The sequence below is a fragment of the Rhincodon typus genome, chromosome 28, assembly GCF_021869965.1.
Source record: "Rhincodon typus isolate 14 chromosome 28, sRhiTyp1.1, whole genome shotgun sequence".
NCBI classification, from domain to species: domain Eukaryota; kingdom Metazoa; phylum Chordata; class Chondrichthyes; order Orectolobiformes; family Rhincodontidae; genus Rhincodon; species Rhincodon typus.
Window position 1 is genome coordinate 17473403 of NC_063359.1, and position 14779 is coordinate 17488181.

General features: G+C 40.1%; 1 protein-coding gene across 1 annotated transcript in view; it reads right to left on the reverse strand.

Annotated features, from left to right (window-relative positions):
* Window positions 1-14779, reverse strand: part of whrna (whirlin a) — a 277019-nt gene that overhangs the window by 131570 nt on the left and 130670 nt on the right. Inside the window, exon 10 of the mRNA XM_048613360.1 lies at window positions 12328-12534. Within this exon, the coding sequence (XP_048469317.1) occupies window positions 12328-12534 (207 nt within the window). The remainder of the gene's footprint in view (window positions 1-12327; window positions 12535-14779) is intronic.

Consider the following 14779-nt stretch of genomic DNA (forward strand, 5'->3'; position numbering starts at 1 on the left):
TGTGTTCCTCCAGCTCCACACTGTGTTATCTCTGACTCCAGCATTGGCAGCTCTTACTATCTCTGACTGAGTTAACCTGATGTGTTGAATGTGACTTTGCTTCAGAGAGAAAGATCAAATTTGTCAATTTGGGTCCCAGTCAATACTTTGCTTTGTAGATGAATTCCTTGCCAATCAGAGGAGGACAGCTTTCACTTTTCACAAAAAAAACCTGAAGTTCTTACTAAATTCTTGCAAGCTTCTACTTGGCAATGTCACTAAGTCAGTGACTCAGGAGTTGACTCTTAGCTGTGGAAGAGAAGAGTCAAAATCATTGATGGAGGATCTGGTTATTAGCCATCAATTTTCTGGGCTGTCAAATGGTGTAAGATTTTTTTAGAAAAGGCCAGTATGAGAGGAGCTTGATGAGCACTACAATTCTGTACAACTTGACAGGTCTTAGATGTACTAAGAGGGTGGTGTTTGTAACTGGGAACCTGAGTAATTCATGGTAGGATTAAAGATTAGTTTATTATTAGCTATAATAATTCAGTTAAAATTGATTGGGTTGGGATAAATATTATGCATAAATACTGTTTTGGACCATTTGCTTTATTAATAGTATGAACTTTGTAAGCCTTAATCATTTTTACTTCTTATGCCCAATTGACCACCTTGAGCCTGTTACTTTTCACAATCCAGTTTTAAATTGGTCATTCTTGCATAAGGATCCTAAGAGAACTGGGATCAGTGAGGTTTAATTTCTTTTTCTTTCATGCTCATTTGTCCTGAAATTGAATGTGCTCCAGGACAAATGAGCTGTAAAAAGAATCATAAAATATGTTTATCTCACCGGGAAGATTAAAATATGTTGTACTTAATTAGCTAGTAGGCACAATTTTATTGGTCAATTTTAGCCCTGTTGAACTGATGACATGTGCCAGCAAACATTTTGGGACCATCTTTAAAACTCATACAGTCTACATTTGCTAATGTACACGATTGACGTGTGTTAGTCTTAAATTTGTATTATTTAGTAGAATGGGTGACAAATCAGTAATAAGACCTTGTCCTGTCTTCTTTGATTCATTTACTTTTTGCTTTTCCCTTCTATGCTGAGGACAGTGACTCATGCTGCAGCATTATCTGCTTTTCAGCACCTTGCCTAACTAACTATTGTGTTGTAAGCTTAGACTGTGAGCTTGTGGTCCATTTGAGGTATTGGTTATGCATAGCCAAACTTTCAGAAACCATCTTTTGTCACTGTTAACATAAGACACCATGGAACAGGAATCACTAAGCACCAAAATCGCTATCATGCTTGATGTCTTCATTTCTGAGCAGCAGCTCTGTGGCCAGCCAGTTACAGATCTCCGACTGCCATCCTGGGTGAAGTCAAAAATCACATGATACCAGGTTATAGTCCAACAGGTTTATTTGAAATCACAAGCTTTCTGAGCGTGGCTCCTTCATCAGGTGCACTGAGAGAGGGCACACAGGCACAGAGTTTATGGGCAGAGAGATCAAAGGATCATACATCTGGTGTGAGTGGAGTAAACAAACCTAAAATGGCTGATGGACAACTCTGTTAGAAAGGAGACACAAGTTTCAATTGATTAAAATGCAAATTCCAGAATCTGTTTCATGTCACTGCCCCAAGATAATTAAAGGTTTTATCAGTGTCTGCCTAACGCCATTTCAGTGATTCCATGCCATGAATCCAAAGGAAGAAAATGTTATCAATGTACAACTTGACAGGTCTTAGATGTACTAAGAAGGTGGTGATTGTAACTGGGAACCTGAGTAATTCATGGTAGGATTAAAGATCGGAGATCCTGTTCAGCAAAGAAGTATTACTCAAACTTGCGCATGAAAATGTTGGCATATTGAGGTGAAAATTTGGTCCCTATAGCTGTCACCTTTTGTATCTCTGCCCGACTGAAGCTTGGAAAGTTAGGCAGACACTGATAAAACCTGTAATTATCTCAGTTCAGTGACTTGAAACAGATTCTGGAATTTGCATCTTAATCAAAACTTGTGTCTTCTTTCTAGCAGAGTTCTTCATCGGCCATTTAATGCTTGTTCACTCCACTCACACCAGTTGTATGATCCTTTGATCTCTCTGCCTATAAACTCTGTGTCTGTGTGCCCTCTCTCACTGCACCTGATGAAGGAGTAGTGCTCCAAATGCTTGCAATTTCAGATAAACCCGTTGGACTATAACCTGGTGTCATGTGACTTTTGATTTTGTCCACCCCAGTCCAAAACCAACACCTCCACATCCTCGGTGATGTCAGCTCACAATACCTGCTCCATATTTAAATTAAATACCATTGTATTACTGAAACTCAGTGGCAGACGGGAAAGTACAAATTCTCACTCAGCCACACAAACAACAATACTACTGCATCTCTAATTGCATGTTATCTGTGAATACTGCAATGCCAGATGTTAATGAAATTGTTAGAATACTGAATTAAAATATCCTGCATTATCCTGGCATTTTTCACAATCCCAGACTGTCCAAACTGCCTCACAGCCAATGTAGTGTATTTTTGAAGTTGATTCACTCTTTTACACTGGGAAACACAGTAGCCAATTTGCAAGATATTGCTACAAATAGCAATGTGGAAATAAATGGATAATCTGTTTTAGTGATACTGAAAGGGTAAATATTGGCCAGGGCACAGGCGATAATTCAAAATGTTACCTTGGGATCTTTTATCTTCCTGAGATTGTAGTCAGGGCCTGGATTAATCATCTCAGCTGCAAGATGGGGCGTCAGACAAGGGAGTACTGAGTTAAATTGTCAATGTTGATTTTTGTACATATCTCTAGATTGGGACTTACATTTCATCCTCCTGACTCAGACACACTGGCAGAAGTTCAAAACCCAGGTCAACATTGCAAGATTTCCTCAGGGCAATGTCCCAGTCCCCAGCCCCTACAACTGCTTCATAAATAACCTTCTCTCCACTGTGAGGTCACAGGTAGGGATATTCGCTGATGATTGCACAATATTCAGCGCCATTTGCGACTCCTCAGATACTGAAGCAGTTCACGTTCAAATGCAACAAGAGCTGGACAATACTCAGGTTTAGCTGACAAGTAGCAAGGAGCAGTCACAATTCACAAATGTTAGACAATGACAATCTCCAACAAGAGTGAATCTAACCATGACTCCTTGGCATTCAATGACATTATCATGACTGAATCCACCATGATCAATTTCCTAAGGGTTTCCTTCGACTTGAAACTGAACTGGACTAAACATGTCACACTCTGCATTGAGTAACTCACTTCCTGATTCCCTAAACCCTATCCACCATCTACAAGGCACAAGTCAGCAGTGTGATGGAATACGCCTCATTTGCCTAGATATGTACAGTGCCTGCAATACTTAAGAAGCTTGACACCATCCAAGACAAAAAAGCCCAAGTGATTGACACCAAATCCACAAATATTCACTCCTTCCACCACAAATGCTCAATAGCACTACTGTGCAACATTTAAAGAAGCGCTCCACAAACTTTCCAAGGCTCCTCAGTCAAAACCTACCAACACATGACCACTACTATCTAGAAGGAAAAAGGCAGAAAATAAATGGATATCCTACCACCGGCAAGCCTCCCCTTCTAAGCTACTCACAATCCAGAATTAGAATATATGCCGTTCCTGCAATGTCTTTGAGTCAGGAGTGAGATGGAATAGTCTCCACTTGCCTGAATGAATACAGCTCCAACTAGCCTCAGAAAGCTCAACATCATTCAGGTTGGCACCCCATCTACCTCCTTCAACATTCACTCCCGATGCACAATGTACTAGATACAAGATGTGCTGCAGTAGCTCACTAAGGAGCCTCCAACAGCACCTGCTATACCTGTGACATTTGCCATCTAGAAGGACAGGGGTAGCAGATATATGGGAACACCACCACCAGCAGGTTTCTCTCTAGGCCACTCACATCCTGACCTGGAAATATATTGTTGTTCCTTCAGTGTTGCTTGGTCAAAAAGTTGGTACTCCCTCCCTCGTGGCATTATGGGTCAGCCTACACAATAAAAATGGCAGTGATTCAACAAGGCAGCGCACCACCAGTTTTTTTTTAGGGGCAATTACTGAAGGGCAGTTAATGCTGGCTGAACTTGTGAGGCCCACATCTCACGAACGAATAAAGAAAAACCCAGACCACTATCAAAAGATTCCAACTAGTGCGTGGGAAACAGGCAGATAGCACTGACTTCCCCCAGTATGGCCAACTAATGGCCAGGTTTGCAGCCTAATCAATGGCACTTAGTGGGGTCTCGATGCTGGAGGGACAATTGGAGCCCTGCCAGAATGGAAAAAGCTGCAGGATGGCTTTTTTTTTAAAATCAGGTATGCTGAGGGCACATCATATTGGGGGCCCTCTCAATCCAGCTTCCAAAACTTTTAAATAAAGAACAAACTCGTCAACTAGATCACTACTGCTGGTCAGGTCCTAGAGGTCAGCTGGAAAATTCAAAATTCCAGTGGACCTCTTACCAGTTAAAGTTACTATAGTAGGTTTTAAAGACCTGAAATTACCTAGTCATCACTTGTGGATTGGTGTCCTTGTCATCTGCCAGGAACATGGCCAAGGAGCAGAATACTGCTGGCACACCTCTAATGCTAATCGAGGCATGTTATTTCGGTGCCCACCTGCAAAATTACCCCCTTCAGAGCCTAGAAATACTTCCTAAGACTGACAGGAAACAAAACACAACTGATGATTTTTTTCTTCAGGAGATTTTGTAAACAAAATGAAAAAAATTATTGCGAAGTATAATGCAAAATCGGCATTGTCAATTGACAATCTCCAGTCTCCATCAGATGTGAAGATATGATCATCTTCCACATCTCTTAATTCCATTTTTGTTACATTAAGGACAGCCTGTTATCTGAAGAAGGGTCACTGGACCTGAAAATCTGCATTTTTTCCACAGACCTGCTGAGTTTCTCCAGCAATTTCTGTTTTTGAGTCTGCACCGTTCTGTAGTGGAGGGGTCTCACTGTTGCCAGGGGAAAGTTAATGTTGCAACTATTTCCTCCCAAAACTTCATCCAGGATCCCACTTCCCTTCTCCTGGTGCTCATTCACGTAGAGCAATTAACACTTCCTGGAGTTGGACAGTTTATATTATTACCATCCAACCCTCAACACTGAAAAGTTACAGGTAGTATCAATTGCTATTAGGTTTTTAACATCACATCTGACAAACTGATAAAGAAATAACCTTGGAGTAATATAGAAACAGAGGTAGGCCATTCAACCCCTCAAATGGCTCCCTCTTTTCATAATATAATTGGTATTTGTTTCTCAACTGCATCTAGCCACCTTTTGTTAAATATTTCAGAATCTTTAAAGGTTCAAGTCCAAATCATGTTTCCATGTATTGTTTATTTACTTCACGCTGAAAACCATAGAATCACAGAGATATACAGCATGGAAACAGACCCTTTGGTCCAACTTGTCCATGCCGACCAGATATTTTAAATAAATCTAGCCCCATTTGCATGCATTTGGCCCATATCCCTCCAAATCCTTCCTATTCATATACCCATCCAGATGCCTTTTAAATGTTGCAATTGTACCAGCCTCCACCACTTCCTCTGGCAGCTTGTTCCATACACGCACCACTGTCTGCATGAAAAAGTTGCCCCTTAGGTCCCTTTTATTCTTTCCCCTCTCACTTTAAACCTATGTCCTCTAGTTTTGGACTCCCCTACCCTGGGGAAAAGACATTGACTATTCATCCTATCCATGCCTCTCATGATTTTAAGTCCCATATAGGTAGAGTCTGAAAGCTGATTCAATCCAAGGAGACCACACTATTTCCAAAAATAAATAAGCTATTACAGAATTGCTTAATTTACAATGTGTAACAAAATAGGTGGCTCATACTACAGGAGTGTTTAGTGACAGTTTAGTATTACAATCGGTGATCATGGATGAAACTGAAAAACACAATTTCAGAGATACAATTTTATATGCTCTGGATTTGCATAACTGTATCAACAAACCCTTTGGGGTTGTCATTATGGCTTAGCATTGGACTTAGGTCCACTGTTAAAGATGGAGATCTTACTTTGGCTAATAGAGAGTGCACTGGATGGAATTTGGGGATTTTCCACAAATGTTCATAGAGATGCTCCCAAAACACTTCCGGACAGAGTGGAGTGGCTAAAAGTTAACCCATGTCGACGTTTATGAACCCAGCTGGAATCTGGGGTACAAGCTCCTGGCTGTGGGTTACCTGCCCATGGTGTATTTTCCTTCTACCTGAGAATTTTCAAGCCAGTTGTTTGACTCATTATTGCAGGCTGGGCAGCAAAGTTGTAAGTGTTGTCATGGATTTTAGTTATGATTAATGATCTGTTTCAAAGCCAGATTCATGGGTGATTAGTGTAACCAAATTAACCATAGTTTTCAGCACTGCTTAATGTGTCAATTGGCAGCAGCTCAATGAATTTCCTGCATTGGAGGTCCATTAATTTTATGTATTTTGATTTATTTTTGAATTGCATCCATTAAATTGAAGCCTGCTCACAATAGGGTCACAATCATTTTTTGGCAAATTTATGGGATAAATGCATTGCTATAAAAAGTGTTGGAACCTGGGAAAAAGTGCAAACTGTGTGTATGGTGGTAGTTAGTACTTCAGTGGCAATTCCAAATACACTAGGCATAGATTTGTTATAAAGAAGGTGGAAAGAAAGGATTGAAAAGCTGTTTTATACTTGCTAAAGGCAACCAAGGTTCTTCATAAAGTGAATGCTTGAAGCCAGTTAGATCACAGAATCAAATAATTTTACAGCATCAAAGACTACTTGGCCCATCATCCCTCTGCTGACTCATTGAAAGAACTCTCCAATTAGCTCCTGACCCTTGATCTTTCCCATAGCCCTGCAACTTCTTTTCTTTTTCAATTATTTTTCCAGCTACCTTCAGAAAGTTATTCCTAAATCTATTCCCCATCTCTCAAAGCAATGCATTCCAGCCCATTACAGCATGCATTAAATTGAAAAGAAAAAGATTCTGCTTTCTCTTCTGCTACTTTAACTAATGACCTTAAATCTTCCAGCAACATTCCTGCCACTGGGAACAGTTTTTACTGGAATGATTCTGAGGAAGGATCACTGGACCTGAAACATTAACTCTGATTTTTCTTCACAGATGCTGCAAGACCTGCTGAGCTTTTCCACCTATTTTCTGGTTTCGTTTACTGGAATGATGTTTGGAATGAAGGACTACAATTATGAAGAACAACTTGTAAATTTTACATTTCTGTCTTTAGAGTTGAACAAAGTTAAGGAGAGATTTAAAAGAGATTTAAATGTTAAAAGTGTTTTCATAGAGCTAATAAGGAAGAACTGTTTCCAATGGCTGTAAGGCTGATAATCAGGAATCACAGATTTAAGCTAATTGGCAAATGAACCAGAGGAAGATGGGAAGAAATAATTTCTCACTGAAAGTTGTAGTTTGGAAATCAATGCTTAAGAGAATAGTGGAAGCATATTCAAAGGTTAATTTCAGAAGTGTATCAAGATCCCTCTCAAATCCAGCAGCCTTGGACTGAGGCCATGCTGGATTTCAGAACTTTAATGTTTTCAGGAGAAAAACTGAGATGGGTGCTTCTGTGTGTGTCAGTTGGGTTGGATTGGATTGGGCTCATTGCAGCATTGGAACTGTCAACTTTGTGAGGCTTGTGTTCCTTGATCTTTTCTGAGCTGGGTTTGGTGGGACAAATTTCATTTCAGCCTGGACAAAAAACAATACTCCTGTTTCAGACAATGCCAGTTTTTTGGATAGTGAGATTTGAGAGACTATACTTGTTATCTTGCAAAAGAAAATAATGAGTGCTTTAACAAACAAGCAGAGAGAGGGATTGCTCTTTGAACAAGCTGAAGCAGACATTGTTGATCGAATATCCTACATCTGTGTTGTATCATCCTGAACGCAGACGGAGGTAAATATCAAAGACATAGTTTAAATCTTCAAAGTCAGTCCCCAAAGTATCTGACAAAGCTTATTCAACTCATGAGCCTGAAATCTTTTCATGACATTTAAACATAAAATTTGGCTAAATTTTATATCAAAACAGACAAGTTATTTGTGCCAAGTACTGATGGAAGTGCATCCTTAAAAGATAATCAAACTTTGTTCAAAGTTTTCACATAATCTAGATTGATGTTCCAGTGCACTTGGGGGAAGGAGCAACGCTCTGAAAGCTTGTGATTTCAAATAAACCTGTTGGACTATAACCTGGTGTCGTGTGACTTCTGACTCTCAAATAAGGTGTTCAATCAAGGCTCCATGGGCTTGTACCAATGGTTAATATGGATCTGAATGTTGTCATTGCACATCTTGGGGAAGAAAGCGAGCACTTCCAGTGCCCTGCTCATTTTCTTTCTTCAGTCACATCACCAAGGAGAAGTGATCCAAAACCCTACGCATGATCAATACGCAATGATAAATGGTTCAGTTTAAAAAATTATCCTAAAGCAAATTACTGTGGGTGTTAGAAATCTGAAATAAGATCAAAACCAGCTTGTAAAACCCAGCAGATGAGACATAATCTATGGAGAGAAATAGAGTTAATGCAAGTTGATAATCTTTCATCAGATCTGAAGAATGTTCTTTGTTTCCCTCCCCACAGATGCTGTTAGGCCAACCTGCTGAACTCCTCCAGCACTTTCTGTTTTAATTTAAGATCTCCAGCACGCACAGTATTTTAATTTGCAAACATATAGTTATATATAGATAGGTACATAGAATATATAGGTAGATAGTTCTTTGCAAGTTGTGACACAGGTCGACAGTGCGGTTAAGAAGGCATTTAGCACGCAGGACTTCATTGCTCAGACGATTGAGTAAAGGAGTTGGGATGTCATGTTGCAGTTGTATAGGACATTAGTGAGGAATACTGTGTACAGTTCTGCTCACCCTGCTAATAGGAAGGAAATATTTAAATTGGAGGGTTCCAAAAAGATTTACAAGGGTGTTGTCAGGACTGGAGGGTTTGAGTTATAAGGACAAACTGGATAGGCTGGGATTTTTTCCACTGGAGTATAGGAATCTGACGGGTGACCTTAGAGATGTTTATAAAATCATGAGGGGGATAGATAAGGTGGATAGGTTTTTCCCCTAGGGTAGGGGAGTTCAAAACTAGGGGATAACACAGTATGGAGCTGAAGGAATACAGCAGGCCAGGCAGCATCAGAGGAGCAGGAAACTTGATGTTTTGGGTCGGGACCCTTCTTCAGAAATTTCAGAAGGGTCCCATTTCTGAAGACGGGTCCCGCCCCGAAACGTCAATTTTCCTGCTCCTCTGACGCAGCCTGGCCTGCTGTGTTCCTCCAGCTCCACACTGTGTTATCTCTGACTCCAGCATCAAAAGTTCTTACAATCTCAAAACTAGGGGACATATTTTTAAGGTGAGAGGTAAAATATTTAAAAGAGACCCGAGGCTGGTTTATATGTGGAATGAACTGCTAGAGAAAGTGGTAGATGCAGGTACAGTTACAAAATTTAAAAGACATTTGGACAGGTACATGAATAGGAAAGGTTTAGATGGATATGGGCCAAACACAGGCAAATGGGGCTAGTTAAGTTTGAGAAACTTGGTCAGCATGGATGAGTTGGACCGAAGGATCTGTTTCCATGCCGTACGATTCCTTGACTCTATATGAATAGCTGCTTGGGTTGTGGGGATACCACTCAGTATACACTATATGGTTTCAAGCAACAATGTACTGTTCTCAGTTGAAAAGGTGGCTTATGGCTACGGCAATAATGAGAATGATTTTCAGAGCATGACATATTTTAAACTGGTTTCAAAGTATGCAGTATGTGACATTTCCCACCTCATGTCCTTCCTCTCCGCATACAAAAAAGGTACAGTTATATGGTGTCTTTTTGAAGCAATCTTCAAGTACTCTTCAAGTCACAAAATACTTTGAAGTATAGCCTCAACTACATATAGACAAATGTTGAACATTTACTACATATAAAAGAGAATGAACAGCACAGGATTTTAAGAAGGAAAGTAGAAAATATAAAATCTTTAGAAGAAATTTGATATCATGTTTTTGGAAAACGTGGAAAATAATTGTTGAAAGCTGTAAAAGTGCCAGAATATTCTGAAGCTGCCATCACAAATGTATCACACAGATGGAGGTTTAATATTACACTTCCGTTTTGTGAGAAGACAAATTATGGAGAATATTACAATTCAGAATAGCTTCATTAAGCTGCCTTGCATGAAAGCGATTCAGTGTCAAAAATTAATGGGCAGGAAATTCAGTTCACACTTTGAAGATTTTTCGAGAATGATGTTTTAAGATGCATTGCTTGTATGGTTCAAAAATTGCGATGAGGGGACAAAGTTTTTCAATGTCTTGCTCCCTGATAACATTGTGTGGAGAGGGTTCCAAAAAGATTTACAAGGGTGTTGTCAGGACTGGAGGGTTTGAGTTATAAGGACAGACTGGATACACAGATTCCAGGAAACCTTAGTTGAGCTGCTCATGCCCTTATGTATGGTAATACAATAATCTGCTTGTACTTTTGCTTCACAGAACCACTGGGAGATGAGGCAATCTCACTTTGACTATTTACACCATTGCAGCAAACTCTGGGCCACGTTTTTAATTGAGCAACTGTATGTTGTGTTAGGATCTATGTCCATTTATCATGAACAGATATATTCCTGAACAGAACAAAGAAAAACACAAACTGACAAAAGAAACATGCAAACTCCACACGGAGACAAACTCATTAAAAACAAAAGATGGGCTAGTTATCAATGACAAACAAGATCTGCTGCATACAAAAGCAGCTCCACGGCACTCAGCATAATGAGCCCTTTACTATGGAAACCACATCACTTGAGATCACACACAGAAAAAGCTGTACCTCCATAAGGTCTATTAACCATAACAGGCGCTCCTGCAATAATCATATTTCAATCGAAACAGAAGGAACACAAAAAAAATTAGCTCAAAGACACAATATGCAACCAATGATAGCATCATCCTGCAAAATGCACTTGAAGACAAGGCAATGATTATACTTTTAAAAAATCTAGAACAAAGTGGGAGATAAGTAATGTTCCAATTCAGGCTTATTTTCAGAAAAGTGTGCTCCAGACAAGTGAACAAGAGTGAAGATAATTTTACATCAGGAAATAAGCAAATCTGAACTTTTCACAAAAAACCCATCTGCTGTTGTATTTCCTTTGATGCCAAAAATGTAACAGCAAAGCCCCAGTCTCCTGCGAAAAATCAATTTTTCCATCTATATAAATGCAAATGAAAATGAAATACCAGATTTGTTAGTCATTTTCCTGCTTTTTGCAGGGATTTCTGCTCTGCCATGACATACACCAGCTGCGCTGATGCATATTATGGCTTCTGGCCAATCACAAGCTGACAGAACAGTTGTTCTGAAGCTTCACTGAAAAAATGTACATTACAATAATTTCAACTTGAAAAGCTGAAGTAGTGGGCTTTGCAGCAAGTTTGATCAGACTTGCTGTCATAATGGGCTGGGTCGCAAACTTGTGGAACAATACACAATGGCTGATGGGCAATTGAAAACCTGCTTTACATCTCTCTCAATTTATTGACGTCATTGCAACAAAGTTCATTTGGTTTCTCCAGACCAATTCTTAATTTTGAGGTGGAGCAAGGTCTTCAATGTAAACATGTTCATAACATTAATGCTCTGATGTAAGTATGTTTGCTAATGGAAGTGGGTAGAATTGACTGGAAAAGTAATGATTAATTACATTTGATTATGCCAGAAATATGAATGAACCAAGTCCTAGAATAAATTGCGGATGTTGATGGAATGATGGAGGGTATGAGCTAGGAGTGGGAAAGACTAATGGTTACTGCAAGCTATGGATTGGGAAGAAATATCATTGGGATGGAGCAAACAGACTTTGCTCAGACTATCCAATAGTGATATCTGTGAGGCACAAGCCACCAAACCCAAAGCTTGATCCAAACCCTCTGATTTTGTTCGACTAAAATCAGTTTGAGGGAAATACGGCTAATTTCAGAATAGTTTTGATTTTTGGTTTGAATTTTAAACAATATCTGCCTTCTTTCGATGACTGTCTCCAACCAGACCAGCCAAGGATATATTGAATGATTACTTCATCGAGTCAACATTTGGATTTGATACTTTGTTCAACATTAATATATAAAACATTACAGCAAGTGTTTACATCAGAAATTCTATGTATTTTAGCAGGTCAGCTTTGAAGAATCTTATAATAGACATACCATTAAGCCGTGGATTCGCCTTATTGTGGGCACTTACCCGGGCTGAACTGAGAGTTGTAGATGTGAAGTAACTAACGGAGGATGAGGCTGTGTCTCCATAAGACACGACAGAGTAGGAATCCGTGCCTGTGCTGGAATTCTGGCGAGCTTTCATTGACTCAATCTCACGTTTCAACACCATATTATCAAATCTGTCCAGATCTGGAGGTGAGATTACACTTCGAACCTCTGTTAGCAAGGAGAACTAAAAAAAAATAAAGAACAGGCTTAAAATGTTGAATGTGCAGTACGAGCATTGCCAAAGTGAAAGCTGTAGCTTTCTAAATCTCACAATTGTCTTAATGTGTCACAATATAACTCTTTGTGGAATTTTTACTTCATCCTTTTTTTATTCACTTCAGCAGTGCAATTTTACACATTGGATCAGGAGAACGTCAACAATTTATGCCTGAATATTCCATTTGCACTCCTACAGGACACAGCTCTAAAACCAGGAGAGGGGTTATGAATACATGACCCTCAATATCTAAGAATTAAATTTGAGTAAGATAACTTCTGCCAATCTAAAATCCCACCTCGAGAGATTGTGCTAGAAAATTAAAAGAGCACTTTATTCATAATGCTCTGATGTGTTACTCCGGAGATTTGAGGCTATTGCTACTTCCACCTCATGGGCCAAGGCACTAAGGGGAGATGATGGAGTAGTAGTTGTGTCACTGGATTTGTCATCCAGAAACCCAGCCTCCTGAAACATGGGTTTGAATCCAGCATGACAGATGGTGAAATTGGAATTCAATGCAAATCTGGAATAAAAAACGAGGCTGATGATAACCATATTGGTTGTCATAAACTTAAATCTGGTTCATTAATGCACCAATGGGAAGGAAATCTGTCATCCATGCTTGGTCTGGCTTACACAAACATGACTCCAGACCCACAGCAATGTAGCTGACTCTAATCTGCCCTCCAGGTCATTAGGGATGGGCAATAAATGCTGGCCTAGCCAGTGATGTCCACATCCCATGATAAAAGAAAAAGAAATTCTTAATCAAGCTCAAATCAAAATACTGCAGGTGCTGGAAATCTGAAAGAAAACAGAAAGTTCAGGAGAAATCCAGAGGTCTGGCTGTATCTGCAGAGAGATGAATAGAGTGAATGTTTCAAGTCCGATATGACTACTCTTTAGTTCTAAAATAGGGTCATACTGGACCTGAAATGATAACTCCACAGATGGTGCCGGGCCTGTTGAGTTTCTCCTGCATTCTCTGTTTTATTCTTGTTGAAGGTGTCAGGAATAATGATCAAAACATGGCTGCCCACCTAATCTCTTGCCCTGCAAGATGTTCAAGAAACTGAAGAGCAGGAAATTGTGGGAGTAGATAGCACAGCATTGCTGGGTCTATAAAGATGACAATGTCAACAATGAAGATAAAGCTGTCCATGCAAACATTGGAAAACATGGGTGGCACAGTGGTTAGCAAGGCTGCCTCACAGTGCCGGGGGCCTGGGTTTGGCTCCACCCTTGGGTGACTGGCTGTGTGGAGTTTGCACGTTTTCCCTGTGTCTGCATGGGTCTCCTCCCACAGTCCAAAGATATGCAGGTCAGGTGGATTGGCCATGGGTTACAGGGATAGGGTGGGGTGGCGGGTCTGGGTGAAATGCTGTTTGGAGAGTCTGTGTGGACCTGATGGGCTGCATGGCCTGCTCCTGCACTGTAGGGTCCTAACACTCGGCGTGGCGGGTCACACCAGTGGAGAAAGAAACAAGAGTTATCATGTCAGGTTGTGCCCTCCCTCAAAAACTGATCTGATCTTGTGAAAGTTATTGAACCTGAAAGGTTATATCTAGTTCCCTATTCACAGATGCTGCTCAAGTCTGCAAAGTATTTTCCAGCATTATCTGACTTTATTTCAGATTTCCACAACCTACTGCATTTTACTTTGGAAAATTCTGGTGTTTAGTCCCACCAATCATCCTACTGTCAAGGTTAAAGAATAAGCACAAGAACAGGCTCTTTGGCCCACTAAAACTGTGCCAACACATCATGCCTTTCTAAACTAAAAACCTTTTGCATTTCAGTGGTCCGTATCCCTCTATTCCCTGCCTATTCATAATAGGTGAAAAAAACGATGAAGGGCAGGCATATAAATTCCCAACTTCTGCCTCCAGGTGGGGAACAGCTCTGCTGCTGCTACTGTGAAATGTTCTGTTTTGTGTATTCATAGAAACGTAGAAACCAGGACCAGGAGTAGGCCACTCAGCCTTTCAAACCTACTCGGTTCGTCAATATGGTCATGGTTGATCTTCTACTTCAATGTCACCTTCCCACTTTATCTTCATGCCCCTTGATGCCTTTAATATCTAAAAGAATCAACGTCTTTCTTAAATATACATAGTGACCTGGCCTCTTTACTGTCTTATTTGGTAACAAATTCCACAGGTTGGCCACCCTCTTAGTGAAGAAATGTTTCCTCTTCTCAGTTCTAAAT